Source organism: Leucoraja erinacea, chromosome 36, assembly GCF_028641065.1.
Source record: "Leucoraja erinacea ecotype New England chromosome 36, Leri_hhj_1, whole genome shotgun sequence".
NCBI classification, from domain to species: Eukaryota; Metazoa; Chordata; class Chondrichthyes; order Rajiformes; family Rajidae; genus Leucoraja; species Leucoraja erinaceus.
In genome coordinates this window covers 9,183,547-9,200,845 of record NC_073412.1, presented here as the reverse complement: position 1 = coordinate 9,200,845, position 17,299 = coordinate 9,183,547, and the positions used below count along the sequence as shown (strand labels likewise).

Below are 17,299 nucleotides of genomic sequence, written 5' to 3'. Positions count from 1 at the left end.
CTGGTCTCAAGTGGAAGCTTTTTATTTTGTTCAAAAGACAAAGTGCTGAAGTAACTCAACGGGTCGGGCAGCATCTATGGAGGGAATAGATAAGATTGGTCACCCTTGAAACAAAATGTTTATTTTGCTCTTATTTCTAGCCTTGAGCTTATCAAGCACTACATTTCTGGGTGTCATTAAAAATTAATTTAGTTTATCGTGGTCTACAGTGTGAAAAGCTTTTGTTGCCTGCTAACTAGTCCACAGAAAGACCATACATGATTACAATCGAGCCATCCACAGTGTACAGATACACGATAATGTTTACCGTTAAATAAAGTCCAGTCAAGTCAGATTAAAGATAGTCTGAGGATCTCCAATGGTTAGTCAGGATTGCTTGCTAGTTGACCTGAAATGTTGCCACTCTAAAGTGTGTTGCAGTTTACCAATATTTTCTGATGTAACATTTGAACATCTTGTATTTTTTGCTTTACAGAGGAGATGGCAACATACCTCCGCTATGTGAGGCGATTAGACTTCTTCGAGAAACCAGACTACCAGTATTTACGTACACTATTTACAGATCTCTTTGAATCCAAAGGCTATGCCTTTGATTATGCATACGACTGGGTTGGCAGGCAAATAGTAAGTAACACATCACATATCATGGAGCATTAAGTTCCAGTTTGGATAAGATACCATTGATATATGGATTGATTCACTTGCAAAGGAACAAAGTGTGCAATTTTTCACGTGTGCTAAAGCTTTTGAAGTGAAATGAAACTTCATTCTAAATGATGATGAGTTATTCAAAAATGCTTTCAATCTAATTACATGTGAAATGAATATGAACGTGTCGGGATCTTTTCCTACCTTGACTGGAAATGTCGTTGTGCAAAAGGTTTTGACAGGGAAGAGTTTGTCAAATGTGTTCAGGAAAGTTCCCTCAGGCAACACGGGAGAGAGCAACGTTGATCTAGTCTTGGACAAAATGTGGATGAGGTGATCATGGATTAAGATGAGGATTTTGGGACCAGCGACCTCTGTTTTATTAGGTTTGAGATAGTTATGGATAGAGACATGCGGCATGGTGGCGCAGCAGTAGAGTTGCTGCCTTAAGGGCCTGTCCCACTTTCACGACCTTTTTTACTCGTGGACATTTTTCATCATGCTAGACCTACCTGATTCCACGAATACCTACGACTAGCATCACGACCTACCTACGACCTCCTACGACCATGCTGCGAGTATGAGTCGAGGGCAAACTCGGCAGAGGTCGTGAATTAGGTTGTGAAAGTGGGGCAGGCCCTTTACAGCGCCGGAGCCCCAGGTTCGATCCCGACTACAGGTGCTGCCTGTACGGAGTTTGTACGTTCTCCCCGAGACCGCTTGTGTTTCCGCCGAGATCTTCTGTTTCCTCCCACACTCCAAAGACGTACAGATTTGTAGGTTAATTTGAATGGTATAAGTGTAAATTGTCGCTAGTATGTGTGGGATAGAGTTAATGTTGCAGGGATCGCAGGTTAGTTGTGACTTGGTGGGCCGAGTGGCCTGTTTCCGCGCTGTTTCTGTAAACTAGACAGGGCAGACCCTTGAGTTAAAATTCCAAATTGGGGCACGGCCAACTTTGACGGTATTTTTTTTTTTGATTTTTTGGGTTTATGGTGGTTGGGAAGGGAAGCAAGTCAAATGGACCAAAGTGCCTAATATATATTTTGATAATACATTTTATGTACAACTTCTATTTTTTTTGTGCGATGGAAAAAAGATGAGGATAAGAAAAAGGACAAGATAGTCAAGGATAGAAAACTGTGAAAATGCTGTGAAGGGGGAGTGGAGGGGAAGGTAGTTTCCTGGGATGGCAGGACTTTCCTATGAAGAAAGACTGGATAGACTCGGCTTGTACTCGCTAGAATTTAGAAGATTGAGGGGGGGGGATCTTATAGAAACTTACAAAATTCGTAAGGAGTTGGACAGGCAATCTAGACAATCTAGATGCAGGAAGATTGTTCCCGATGTTGGGGGAGTCCAGAACAAGGGGTCACAGTTTGAGGATGAGGGGGAATGACCGAGATGAGACATTTTTTTTCCACACAGAGAGTGGTGAATCTGTGGAATTCTCTGCCACAGAGGGTGGTTGAGGCCAGTTCATTTTTAAGAGGGAGTTAGATGTGGCCCTTGTGGCTAAAGGGATCAGGGGGTATGGAGAGAAGGCAGGTACAGGATACTGAATTGGATGATCAGCCGTGATCATATAGAATAGCCGAAGGGCCGAATAGCCTACTCCTGCACCTATTTTCTATGTTTCTATGTACGTCTGGTGGTGGAATCGCAAGCACTTGTTTCCTTGATATGTGACTTTCATGAATCTGTGTAACAAAGGCAGCCAGCGTCATCAAGGACCCATACCACCCTGGCCATGCACTCATTTCACTCCTGCCATCAGTAAGAGGGTACAGGAGACTGAAAACCATGACCACCAGGTTTAGGACCAGTTGAACACTACAAACACCAACTAAACTTAGAATGGTCTAGTTCGCACCAGGGACCTCAGACTTTTGTTTTGCACTAATTATTAGGTTTTAATTCATTGATTTAATAATGACCGGTTATGCTGCTGCAAGTACGAATTTCATTGTACTGTTTTCCGCCTATATTTTTTTCACAAAGTCGCAAATCCCACACCCTAAATATTGGTTGTTTTTCAATTTAAATTTTAATTGTAGCCTTGTTGGAATGCTCCATAGGTTTCCTGCCTTCGTACATATCCTGAGTTTTCCAACTCCGAGTCTTTCCCATTGACTCTTCTTATCAATAAGAGATGGTTTAAAAACACTTATTCGCAATTGGCATTAACAAGTGATAGATTTCGACACTAAAGGGCTGGGTGGTTGTTTCCAAATTCGTGCTGTACCATATATAATGAATGGCCTTCTGCTATATTGTAAATATTCCATACACCTTTGGGGAATAGAGGATCGTTCCATTATTGATTCAGGAAATTTATCCTCCTTCGATGACCATCCACTTGAATGGCAGTGTTCACTAAATAAAGTGAACTAGGTTTAATAACTGCCCAGTAAATACTGGAGCAACTCGGAAGTGAAAGTCCCCATCTCTTTTGGAGAACATAATGGGTTTTTTTTCTATGTGATCGAAAGTCCCAAATTCAATCTGTAATGTTAGAGTCAAATTTTTAAAAAAGGGTCGCCCATTATACCGGTATCTCCAGATGAAATAGCCTATCCCGCTTGTGTTAAGAAGATCATTTTGTGTCTATATTCGATTTAATAAGCATCAGCAGTGTTTTCGACACATTAAAGTTGTTTTGATGTCCAGGATGTTATTTAATAAGGTATGAAATCATCGCATTAAATAGGTAAAGATCGGTCTGAAGAAATCTGAATACCCAAATATTTAAATTTTCCTGTTGCGATTTTAAAGGAAACTGCAGTAACTGTGTAGGTTTTTGACAGTCACAGCAATTTCGCTTTTGTCCAACTGAATTTATAATACATGAGAGAGGATCGCACAGAGTACAGGCGTCTGAACGAGTCTCTCTGCTGAAGCAACGACCAAACTCATATATAAAATACAATGGTCTGCATATAATGAGATTTTATCAACCACAACTTAATATTATCACGCAGGTATCGAATGAATTCTTATACTTTCAGCCAGGGTTCTATCATAAGGGCAAATAGCAGGGGTGATAGTACAAAGCAAAACATCCCTGCCTATTACCCCTTGATAGTTGGAATTTTTGAGATAACATGTTATTAAAGGTACAATTCTTGCCATCTAAACTATCAGGAATAATTTTTACCCATGACCCAAAATTTACTCCCATGTTAAATTTTTGTAGTACTTTATAACCTAGTAAAATAACTCTACCTGATGGAAACCTGCTTCTCTGCATCCAAAGAAATAATGCAGCTCTACTTCTTCCTCTACTGTTATCGAGTACATTATATTAAACATGTCTCAGATTATAAAATGAGTATCTTTTAGGTAGCAGAACTTGAATGGCCTACTGGGTTCCTCAGTTTGCTTCTATTTTTGCTCAAGATTCCAGCTTTCTAAATCTGCTTTCCATTTGGTGATTCTTTCCTGAATTTTGCTGATCTGTATTTAAAAGTGTCATAGCTCTGTACGAGCCCGGATCCCCAAATCTTTATTTTTTTTGGAATAAGCGTAATAGTTGATTCTGTTAGTGTTTCAGGTAGTTTGTTTTCTTTAAAGCATGGGAGTATAAATTAAATAAATAAGGGGCCGTTATCTCCTGAAATTTTTTATAAAAATTCATTATTAAAACCATCTGGTCCCGGTGTCTTACCCATTTTTCAACGATTTTATTGTTTCACTTATTTCTTTGATTGTAATTTGAGCTCCTAGTTCCTCTTGTTCCAAAGGGTCCAGTATTGGAAGATTACAGTTATCTAGAAATGTTTTTATTTTACTATCTTCTATTTTAATTTTAGATGTATATAGTTTTTGGTAAAATTGGGCAAATCTATTATTAATATCTTTAGTAATATTAGTAATTCGCCTTTCTCTGATTTAATTTTGGTTATAGTATTTTCCCTTTTCTTGTTTTTTCAATTGGCGAGCTAAAAGTTTATGTGGCTTGTCACCAAACTCAAAATGTTCCTGTTTTGTAATTTGGAATAGTCTTATTACTCTTGCCGATAAAATTCGATTAAGTTTAAATTTCAGTAATACTATCTTATTGTGTTTATCTATCGTGGAATCTTTGGCATTATCCAACTCTAACTGTCTGATTTCTTGTTCTAACAACAATTGTTCTGTCTTATTCTTTTTATTTTGAAAACTTTGGTATGAAATTATAATTCCTCTCATAAATGCCTTAAAAGTTTCCCATAATAAAGAAGGCGAAGTACCTGGTATATCATTTGTATCGAAAAAAAGTTTCATTTGTTGTTTTAAATATTGATATCCTTGCACGTCATTTAAAATATGTGTATTAAACCTCCAAAAAAAATTTTTACCCGGCATTCCCTCAAATTTTACTGAGAATGTCAACGGAGAGTGATCTGAGATGCTACTAATGTGGTATGTTGGGTTGTTTGTATAAGGCATTAATTTCATGTCCACTAAAAAATAATCAATTCTTGAATAAGTTTTATGCACCGGAGAGTATGCAACTTTGACGGTATTTGATAGGTGATTGCTTGGGTTCCTGGTGGTTGGGAAGGGAAGAAGTCAAAGGACAAGTGTTACATCGGTTGTGGTTGCCGGGAGAGTACTGTATAACGGGGTGCGATGGGCAAGGATGGGAGAGTCACCAGGACAAGAGAGTCACCAGGGCACAGCTCACTACAAAATGCTGAAGGGGGAGTGGAGGGGAAGGTAGTTTCCTGGGATGGCAGGACTTTCATATGAAGAAAGACTGGATAGACTCAGCATGTACTCGCTAGAATTTAGAAGATTGAGGGGGGGGGGGGATCTTATAGAAACTTACTAAATTTTTAAGGAGTTGGACAGGCTAGATGCAGGAAGATTGTTCCCGATGTTGGGGAAGTCCAGAACAAGGGGTCACAGTTTGAGGATAAGGGGGAATGACCGAGATGAGACATTTTTTTTTCACACAGAGAGTGGTGAATCTGTGGAATTCTCTGCCACAGAGGGTGGTTAAGGCCAGTTCATTTTTAAGAGGGAGTTAGATGTGGCCCTTGTGGCTAAAGGGATCAGGGGGTATGGAGAGAAGGCAGGTACAGGATACTGAATTGGATGATCAGCCATGATCATATTGAATAGCCGAAGTGCCAAATGGCCTACTCCTGCACCTATTTTCTATGTTTCTATGTACGCCTGGTGGTGGAATCGCAAGCACTTGTTTCCTTGATATGTGACTTTCATGAATCTGTGTAACAAAAGGCAGCCAGCATCATCAAGGACCCATACCACCCTGGTCATGCACTCATTTCACTCCTGCCATCAGTTAGAGGGTACAGGAGACTGAAAACCATGACCACCAGGTTTAGGACCAGTTGAACACTACAAACACCAACTAAACTTAGAATGGTCTAGTTCGCACCAGGGACCTCAGACTTTTGTTTTGCACTAATTACTAGTTTTTAATTCATTGATTTTTCTTTTGCTTATAATGTTATTCATGAGATCGGTTATGCTGCTGCAAGTACGAATTTCATTGTACTGTTTTCAGTAAATTTGACAATTAAACAATCTTGACTCTTCCACTCGATTCACAATAACCAACCTGATCTCCCGGTGGCTCAGCACTTCAACTCCCCCTCCCATCCCGAATCCGACCTTTCTGTCCTGGGCCTCCTCCATGGCCAGAGTGAGGACCACCGTAAATTGGAGGAACAGCACCTCATATCTCGCCTGGGCAGTCTGCACCCCAGCGGCATGAACATTGACTTCTCTAATTTCAGGTAGTCCTACTTTCTCCTCCCCTTCTCAGCTCTCCCTCAGTCCTCTGGCTCCGCCTCTTCCTTTCTTCTTCCCGCACCCCCCACACCCTCACATCCGTCTGAAGAAGGGTTTCGACCCGAAACGTTGCCTATTTTCTTCGCTCCATAGATGCTGCCTCACCCGCTGAGTTTCTCCAGCACTTTTGTCTACCTTGACTCTTAAAGCACTTGGTTGTGCATTGGAAACACTGAGCTACAGGCTTCAAACCAAGTGCTAAACGACACTAAAGGGCTGGGTGGTTCTATTCCACTCATGCTGATGCAATGGGCTGAATGGCCATCTGCTGTGTTGTAAATATTCCATACACCTTTGCATAGAGCAGATCGGTGCCATTATTTGATTCATTGAAATTTACTGCCTTCGATGACCATGGACTTGAATGGCAGTGTTCATAAATAAAGTGAACTAGGTTAATAATAGACACTAAATGCTGGAGCAACTCAGCGGGACAGGCAGCATCTCTGGCGAGAAGGAATGGGTGACGTTTTGGGTCGAAACCCTTCTTCAGACTCTGAAGAATATTCAAGCTTCTAAAGAAGGGTCGCCCATTCCTTCTCTCCAGGGATGCTGCCTATCCCGCTGAGTTACTCCAGCATTTTGTGTCTATCTTCGATTTAAACCAGCATCAGCAGTTCTTTCCGACACATTAAAGTTGTTTTGATGTCCAGGATGTGAAATAATAAGATACCCAAACTCATCGCATTAAATAGGTAAAGATCGGTCTGAAGAAGGGTCCCAGCCCAAAATGTCGCCTATCCATGTTCTCATGGAATACTGCCTGACTGTTAGAAATATTTTCCCGACAGTCACAGCAATTTAGATCCAACTGAATGTTTAATACATGAGAGAGGATCGCACAGAGTACAGGCGTCTGAACGAGTCTCTCTGCTGAAGCAACGACCAAACTCATTCCTTTATACAATGGAGCAAACAAGGATGTATCAACCACAACTTAATCTCATCACGCAGGTATCGAACACAACTTAATCTCATCACACAGCGACCACAACTTAATCTCGTCACACAGAGTACAAAGTACAAAACCATGGTCGGTACATAATGTCATCCTAAGATAGACTTTTTTTTTTTTTTTTTTTTTAATTTTATTTTTATTAGAAGTACGGTAAATTACAATCCTACACAACACATATCTTAATACATTTTTTGTACCGCTTCATTTTTTTTGAGCTTTAAGAAAAAGGTAGAAGTAAGGAAAGTAAAGAAAGTGCAAGAGAGTCGTGAAGTGCAAGAGTGTTGGGAAAAGTAAGCCCCTTAGGAAAGAAGTTAGAGAAGGAAGTAAAGTGAGAAAATAGACCCTAGAAAAGAAAGAAAGAGAAAATAGAAACAATCGCTCTATTATAACATTAAACTCCGCAGAAAGGGGACTACCAACCAAGTCTGTTTTTGTTGTTTTACCTCCCGTTACCAGGTCCTGATACCACTTATTTATATATTTGTTTTTTTTTTAATTACTATTGCACCTCATACTTGTAATAGGTCCAGAAACATAGACCACGTCTTTTGGAATTGGTCTGCTTTACCTGCTAGGAGGAATCTCATCTCTTCCAGATGTAATGTTTCAAACATATTTGATATCCACATTTTTATTGTTGGTGTCGGCGCATTTTTCCAGAATTTAAGTATAAGCTTTTTTCCCATTATTAGCCCGTAATTAAATAAATTCTTCTGAAACACGTTTAATTCAGGGTTACCTTCCGATATTCCGAAGATAATCCATTCTGGTTTTGGTACCAGTTTTATTTTGATCAATTTTGAAAAAATATCAAATATTTCATACCAGAATTTTTGGATTTTTGTACAAAAAACAAAAGAGTGCGCTATGGTAGCTTCTTGACACAGGCATTTATCACAGATTGGTGAAACATTAGGGAAGATTTTATTTAATTTAGTTTTTGAATAATATAATCTATGTAATGTTTTAAATTGGATGAGCGTATGTCGTACGTCTAAGATAGACTTGCCCATACATGATTCTTAAAGGTACAGTCCCCGATAACTATAGGAATGAATTTTTATATCACTGACCCACTGAGTTACTCCAGCACTCTGTGTTCTTTTTTCTAAATAGGTAAAAACCTGGCAGAAAAATAAGTTATATTGATGGAAACCTGGGTCTCTGGCGCAGTGAGGCAGCAGCTCTACTGCTGCGCCACTGTGCTGTCGAGATGAGGACTCTTGACATGAAATGTCGACTGCCCATTTCCCCCAGCAGAACTTGAATGGCCTACTGAGTTCCTCCATTTGCTTCTGTTTTTACTCAAGATTCCAGCATTTCAGTTTCTGCGGCCTCCATTTTGGTGATTGGTCCCTGACTGATGCTGGCCTTTTAAATTCAGTCATAGGTAATTAAGTTTAAAATCCCCAGGGGCTATATTGGTTTTGAGCCCAATCACGGGTCCATTCTGCTGTTCATGTTTCCTTTAGCATCAGATGTGGAATCAGGCTAGGATATGCAGGAAGGAACTGCAGATGCTGGTTTAAACTGAAGATGGACATAAAAAGCTGAAGTCGGACTGAAGAGCGGTCTCGACCCGAAACGTCACCCATTCCTTTCTCTCCAGAGATGCTGCCTGTTCTGCTGAGTTACTCCAGCATTTTGTGTCTTATCTTCGGTTAAGCATGAATAAGCGGGTGCTATATTTAATCAAAGGTTGAAAAATGCTGAACATCGAACACTAGCTTTCACAATGGGGACTGTACAGAATGAGCAGGCTGATACTGTGTTGCAGTAGATGGTTTCCAATGAAGAATGTGCTTATGTGCATCCAGGCAGGCGTGCCGGTATGCTTAAGGTGACTCTTCAAAGAAGACTCTATGAAACTGTGTAGAAACAAAATGCAGATGCTGGCTTATACTGACGATAGACACTAAGTGCTGGAATAGCTCAGCGGGTCAGGCAGCATCTCAGGAGAAAAAGGATGGGTGATGTGTCGGGTCGGGACCCTTCTTTGGACTGAATGGCGGTGCTGGCTTGAAGGGCCTACTCTGCACCTATTGTCTATTGTCTATTGAAAGTAGAGGGGAGGGAACTGGAGGGTAGGAAAAAGGCATGCCCTCTTCTCCTGCCTCCACCAATCTTCCTCTTGGACTACCCCAGACAACCTTCCACCATCTCTAGACCATTGCAAAATGTTTTGGCCTTTTTCTCCCTCCATTTCCTCCCCATTTATTTTTACTCTGAAGAAGAGTCCTGACCCGAAATGTCACCCTTCCTTTTTCTTTAGAGATGCTGTCTAACCCACTGAGTTACTCCAACACTTTGTGCCTATCTAAAATTGTGTAGGAAGGAACTGCAGTTGCTGGTTTATACTGAAGATAGACACAAAATGTTTGAGTAACTCAGCTGGTCCGGCAGCATCTTTGAAGAAAAGGAATAGCCAAGTCAAGTCAAGTCACTTTTATTTATATAGCACATTTAAAAAACAACTCTCGTTGGCCAAAGCGCTTTACATTGGTATATGAATAGTATAACAAACAACAGTGGTTCATAGATTAAATACAAACATCGCGACATGCATATAGCCCTCGCTTAGAGAACATCAAGAAAGGCTTGGGAGTATAGATGAGTTTTTAGTCTTGACTTAAAGGAGTCGATGCAGGGGGCAGTTCTGATGGGAAGAGGGATGCTGTTCCACAGTCTAGGGGCTGCAACCGCAAAGGCGCGGTTGCCCCTGAGCTTATGCCTAGACCGCGGGATGTTCAGCAACCCCAAGTCGGCCAATCTGAGGGACCTGGAGGTGGTGTGGTGGGTAAGCAGACTTTTGATGTAGGTGGGGGCAAACCCATTGAGGGCTTTGTAGACATAAAGGAGGAATAGGTGACGTTTCGGGTCGAGACCCTTCTTCAGACTGACTTTACTCTATAAAACACTTGTATTCAGGTACACTTCTGAAGATGACATTTGATATTAAGCCTCAATGCCATTCTGTAGCATTAATATTGGGTAATAGAGTATTTTGTAAAATCAGTATCAGTCTCAAAATCAGCGACATAAACAGCGTCTACATCATTTAATTAAAATATCAATAGGTCTAGAATTAGCAAATGCGCACTGCAAATTAAGATCAGGTTGAAGACAACACGTGTTTTTCATAATTGAAGCCTGCCTGCGACCGGATGTTTGAAATGAGCACAGTTTGATGCCGTGCCTTTGATATTAATCTCTTGCAAACATCAAAAAGAAGCAAATGGGAATATTTAACCTATTTGGCGTTTCAGAGGGACTGAAGAGAAGATGTTTAAGAAGGAACTGCAGATGCTGGAAAATCGAATGTAGACAAAAATGCTGGAGAAACTCAGCGGGTGAGGCAGCATCGGAGGCAGCAAGGAAATAGGCAACGTTTCGGGCCGAAACCCTTGGGTTTCGGCCCGAAACGTTGCCTATTTCCTTCACTCCATGAAGAGAAGATGATTGTTTCGCAGATGTTGGGAGTTTAAAGTGCAACTTTATTTTGGAAATGCACAGTTGTTCGAGTGGCGATGCTTTGAAGCTTGCGATTAATTGCGACCCTGCAACATTGGATCGGCAAGCGGATTTGCTTCCATGAGATAAGGTGGACAAATGCTCGTTCACTTGCTGCAAGGTGGTAGAAAGGATGGTTCAAACCTCGATGAATAAGTGCAGATACATCGTAAACGTATCCCCACTAACCAGGCAAGGGTCACGAGTCAAAGGAGTGCTTTACTGTCGCACGTCCCGAAATGGAACAATGATTTTCTTACTTGTAGCAACAACGCAACAGGTTTGCAAATGCAGAGGGGGTGCTGAGATAGAGTTCGGGGATAGGGCCAGTGTACACTGGAATTTGGGGATAGGGCCAGTCCAAGACCACCAGGGGCGCCGAGGAGATACCAGCCCTGCCGTTCGTTTTTTCATCCTTTTGTTATTTTTAGCGTTTGTTAAAAGTTTGTTTTAATGTACTTTGGTTTGTTTTATGTGCGGGGAGGGGGGGAGGGGGAAACTTTTTTTCATGTTCCTACCTTCCCAGAGATGTGATTAATTTTCGGATCACATTCTCTGGGCTCTGCGGCCTACCATCGCTGGAGCTGGAGGCCTCCTCGCACTGTCGTGAGCCCCACCGTGGGGCGCGGACTTAACATCGGAGCGGATCCCTTGCCTGGGATCGCTCCCACCGCGGCCTGCGGACTTACCATCAAGGGCTCGCATTCTCGGGAGAGGCAAGTCGGGAGCTCCAACGCCGCAGAAGGTTCGACCAGCCCCGACACGAGGTTCGATCGCCCGGCGCGGGGAAGCTGACATTCCCCCGATGCAGGAGCTGAACGCCGCCGGCTACGGAAGTCAAGACCGTCCCGCCAACGGAGGTCTCGAGGCCCCCGACTGAGAAAGAAGAAAAGGAAGGACTTGAGCTTTATTTTGCCTTCCATCACAGTGAGGAATGTGTAGGAGTCACTGTGGTGGATGTTCATGTTGATATACAATACAATACAATACCATTTATTGTCATTTGATCCTCAGTGAGGCTCAAACGAAATTCCGTTTCCACAGCGATACAAATAAAGACAATTTCCTACAGACATACACACAATTTAATTCACACAAACATCCATCACAGTAAACCCACTGTGATGGAAGGCAAAGTCTTTTCTCTCCCCTGTTCTCCATTTCTCTCCCGATGTCCTAGCCCCAGGCGGGCGATGATAAGTCCCACGGCCATTTTAGGCCGTGCCAGGCGATTTACGGCCCCACTCCCGGTCTCAAATGTCACAATGTTGGAGCCCCCGGCGGGCGCTGGAATGTCCCACGGCCATGAAGCCATGCCGGGCGATGTACGTCCCCGCTCCGGGTCGTTCCGTCCCCGCTCCGGGTCGTTCCAACCCCGCGACACGGGCTGGAGAAGTCGCGTTGCGGGAGCTCCGGGAAGCGGTCTCTCCCCCCGGACCCGCGAGCTCCCGATGTCCCAGTCCACCGGACCTGCGGCTGCGTTGCTGGAGCCTCCGAGCCCCAGGAGTCGAGTTGCAGCAGCGAGTCACCACCGCTCCCCACGCTCCGAGGCCGGCTAGCCCCACGATGGTGAGTAGTCCACAGCTCCACAGTCTCCCGAGCCCCCGGGTTGTTCAGGTTGGAGGCCGCTCCACGGTGCTAGGCCCCAACGACAATAGAGACCCAACAGGGAAAAGGTACGGTCTCCCGGACAGGGAAGAGATTTTAAACAGTTTCCCCCCCCCGCCCCCCACATATACACATTTAAAACCAGTATTAAAAAAACACCAACACTACATTTAACTAGACAAAAAATTAAAAAAAAAGACAGACCTGCTACGGGTGAGTCGCACCGTTTTTGAGTGATCTGCTGCTTTCAATTGTATGACTGACCTGGCCAGTGAAATTCCTCGTATGTTGCAAAACATACTTGCCGAATAAAATCTGATTGTGAATCTGATAAACTGGAATTTGGGAATAGGGCCAGTGTACACTGGAATTTGGGGATATGGCCAGTGTACACTGGAGTTCGGAGATGGGGCCAGTGTACACTGGAGTTCGGGGATGGGGCCGGTGTACACTGGAGTTCGGGGATGGGGCCAGTGTACACTGGAGTTCGGGGATGGGGCCAGTGTACACTGGAGTTCGGGGATGGGGCCAGTGTACACTGGAATTTGGGGATAGGGCCAGTGTACACTGGAATTTGGGGATAGGGCCAGTGTACACTGGAATTTGGGGATAGGGCCAGTGTACACTGGAATTTGGGGATGGGGCCAGTGTACACTGGAATTTGGGGATAGGGCCAGTGTACACTGGAATTTGGAGATGGGGCCAGTGTAAACTGGAATTTGGGGACAGGGCCAGTGTACACTGGAATTTGGGGATAGGGCCAGTGTACACTGGAATTTGGGGATAGGGCCAGTGTACACTGGAGTTCGGGGATGGGGCCAGTGTACACTGGAGTTCGGGGATGGGGCCAGTGTACACTGGAGTTCGGGGATGGGGCCAGTGTACACTGGAGTTCGGGGATGGGGCCAGTGTACACTGGAGTTTGTTCAGACCAGTGTACACGTGAAGGTACACAAAAATGTTGGAGAAACTCAGCGGGGGCAGCAGCATCTATGGAGCGAAGGAGATAGGCAACGTTTCGGGCCCGAAACGTTGCCTATCTCCTTCGCTCCATAGATGCTGCTGCGCCCGCTGAGTTTCTCCAACATTTTTGTGTACCTTCGATTTTCCAGCATCTGCAGTTCCTTCTTCAACACAGTGTACACTGGAGTTCGGGCCAGTGTACGCCGATACCCGAGTGACTCCCACTGAGTTCCTCCAGTACTCAATAAACGATATCACAACCAAACAAAAATAAAAGTTCAATCAATACAAAATCCCAATATTGTGCAAAAACAAAACAAACCCCAAAGGCCCAGTGCAACCCAATCAGTTGGTAGTTGCGTTTAGTTGGTGTTTGTGACGTTCACAGAGGCCTTTAAGTGCATGTCAGAAGTCTCCAAATGAAGAGCGGGTGGCAAGGACAATCTTATGGGTTGATTCATTGTGCTGTCATTGTAGCTAAGAGTGGATCAAGGAAAAAGACCTTTAGGGGCCAAATGATTGCAATTGCATTCTGTGTAAATCGGTCTTTTCTTGCATCTGTTGGTGACCATTCTCTATTTATGGATCCAAAACTATTTGCTCCTAAAGCTGATCTTTTTCTTTTCCTCCGCATCGTGCCTTGGTTGCTCCAAATTATTTGTGTGCTTGGAGTCTCTTATGTCTTTTAAGCTCCAGCAAAAAAACAACTAAATTGATTATTACAAGTCTTTTTGTGTATGGCGTGCACAGCCTAAAGTTGTAGGCCAGCTTGTTCTATTTGATCTTGTTTGTGCAAGTCGGGTTGGTTGCATTAGTCGAAACAGTGTGGACCATGTGAAGGTTGCAATCTCCCGACCCACTATTACAAGTAATAAGAACAGAATTACTATTCTGGGCGGCACAGTGGCGGAGAGGTAGAGTTGCTGCCTCACAGCGCCAGTGATCCAGGTTCGATCATGACTACTACAGAGTTTGTACGTTCTCCCAGTCACCCCATGGGCTTTCTCCGGGCGCTCCGATTTCCTCCGACATTCCAAAGGTGTTCAAGTTTGTGGGTTAATTGGCTTCTGTAAAATTATCCCACGTGTGTATTATAGAACTGGTGTACGGATGGTCGCTGGTCGACATGGACTCGGTGGGCTGAAGGGCCTGTTGTCACACTGTATCTTAAAACTAAAAACCTAATAAGTACAGTGCTTGAACGTTGGCAGGTCTGATGATAAAACCGTACAGGCTGATGCCACATATACAATAAATTCCACCTCATTGAGTCATACAGAGTAGAAACAGGCCCAACTAGCCCACACTGACCAATATGTCCCATCTACACTAGTCCCATCTGCCTTCGTTTGGCCCATATCCCTATCTAAACCTATCCATGTACCTATATCTAAATGTTTCTTAAACATTGCGATTGCGCCTGCCTCAACTACCTCCTCCGGCAGCAGCTCATTCCATATGTCGACCAACCGTTGTGTAAAAAAAAAGTACATCTCAGATTATTAAATCAGCCTCCTTCCCCTGACAAACCTATGTCCCCTCTGGTTCTTGATTCCCCAACTCCCCAGCAAGTGCCTGCATTTATCCAATCTGTTTACCCGATCTATTCCTCTCATGATTTTGTCGTCTTCTATAAGATTACTGCTCATCCTCCTGCACTTCGAAGAATAATAGTCCTAGCCTGCTCAACCTCTCCCAACCTCGTAACCGCCAAAGCTCTCACTGGTGTAGTCTTGCCTCGTTTTAAATGGGGCTCTGCTAGCAAGTCTATCTTGTGTGTTGGATCGAATGCAGCGCAGGAGATTATAAAGGATACCTGTACTGCCCCCTGCTTTGTTTCTCAGTACGTTGCGAGATTTTGTGACTCAAATTTCCATAATATCAACCTTGCCAAAAAGTCTTAACCGCCATGGCTTTCAAATGGAAAGACGTTTGCTATTTGTTCAGAAATGTGAATGCCAGTCTCTTCTGTTTTGGATTAAGAACTTCTTAAAATGCTTTGGTCAAGGGCATCTGAAGTAAAGTAAATGGAGTATAATCCTCTGGATGCATTTAAGTTGAATAAGCTCTAACCTTCACACAATTTTAGCTGGCTCCCTGGGAAAGAGCATGAAGCTGGGCCTGATGAGTCTCGACCAGAAACTTCACCCATTCCTTCTCTCCACAGATGCTGCCTGTCCCGCTGAGTTATTCCAACTTCTTGTGTCTATCTTCGATATAGATATAGGGTGGTGTTTAACATAGAAACATGGAACCATAGAAAATACGTGCATGAGTAGGCCCTTTGAGCCAGCATGATCGAGCATAATGACCATTCAATATGATCATGGCAGATCATCCAAAATCAGTACCCCACTCCTGCTTTCTCCCCATATCCCTTGATTCCGTTAGCCCTAACAGCTATATCTACTCTCTCTTGAAATGACCTCCACGACCTTCCACAGATTCACTGGGTGAAAAGGTTTTTCCTCATATCAGTCTTAAGATGGCCTACCCCATGTCCTTTAACTGTGAAGGACCCGCTAATGCTACTCTTTGCTTCCTGTCTGCCAACCAGTTCTCTATCCATGTCAATACCCTACCCCAAATACCACGTGCTTTCATTTTGCACACTAATTTTTTGTGCGGGACCTTGTCAAAGGCTTTATGAAAGTCCAGATACACCACATCCACTGGCTCTCCCTTATCCATTCTACTTGTTGCATCCCCAAAAAAGTCCAGAAGATTAGTCACGCATGGTTTCCCCGTTCATAAATCCATGCTGACTTTGACTGATCCTGTCACTGCTTTCCAAATGCGCTGTATACACATTTAGATTCATGACATGAACATTGACTTCTCCAATTTCAAGTAGTCCTTGCTTTCTCCATCTTTCCCCTCCCCTTCCCAGAGACTCGGGGTTTGCTCCTGACTAGGGTGCTGTCTGTATGGAGTTTGCACGTTCCCCCCCCCCCCCCGTGACCTGCGTGTGTTTTCTCCGGGATCTCCGGTTTCGTCCCACACTCCAAAGACGTATCGGTTTGTAGGTTAATTGGCTTGGTGTCATTGTAAATTGATGTAGGATAGCATCAGTCGGGCATGTTTCCGCGCTGCATCTAGAAACTAAACATGCGGCCTGTTTTGATCTGGCTTCTCCATATTTCACCCACAGCCCACGGCAATCGGATCCAGCCAACCAGATCACGGAGGCAGAGATAGCCATGCACATCGGGATAAAGCCACATTGCAGCAGCCACTTCGAAACCAGGTCAGTATGAGGGTCGGGCATGCTTTCATCCTTTGTACATCAGTCTTTTGTCCAGGGGACCAATACTGGGAGCTGTGACCAACTAACAGCTAGACTTACCTAATAATATGATGCAGCTGGGAGAAGATGTTGTGCTCCCACGTGGGTTCATCAAAGGGAGGAGGGATTTGTTTGAATGAATTATTCCCCTTGTGTAAGCAATAACAATGAAGAGATAAAATGCTGGAGTAACTCGGAGAGTCAGGCAGCATCTCTGGAGGACATGAACGGGCAACGTTTCCAGTCGGGACCCCTCTCCAGTCTGAAGAGGCGCACCGACCTGAAATGTCAAATATCTATGTTCTCCAGAGATGCTGCTGGGCCCCTTGAGTTACTCCAACACTTTGTGTCTTTTTTGTTTTGGTAAACCTGCATCTACAGTTCCTTGTTTCTGCAAATAGAAATCAAGTCCTTTGGAACATATATGTGTAGGAAGGAACCGCAGCTGCTGGTTTACACTGAAGATGGACCCCAAATGCTGGTCTGGGGTCTGCTGAAGAAGGGTCTCGAACTGAAACGTC

The 17,299-nt window shown here is 43.7% G+C and overlaps 1 protein-coding gene across 5 annotated transcripts in view; it reads left to right on the top strand.

Moving 5' to 3' along the window:
• Positions 1–17,299, top strand: part of LOC129713532 (casein kinase I-like) — a 198,276-nt gene that overhangs the window by 149,505 nt on the left and 31,472 nt on the right. For all 5 annotated transcript variants that reach the window (XM_055662622.1, XM_055662621.1, XM_055662624.1 and 2 more), the window contains 2 exons: positions 476–624; positions 16,644–16,739. In XM_055662622.1, coding sequence (XP_055518597.1) covers positions 476–624; positions 16,644–16,739 — 245 coding nt within the window. The remainder of the gene's footprint in view (positions 1–475; positions 625–16,643; positions 16,740–17,299) is intronic.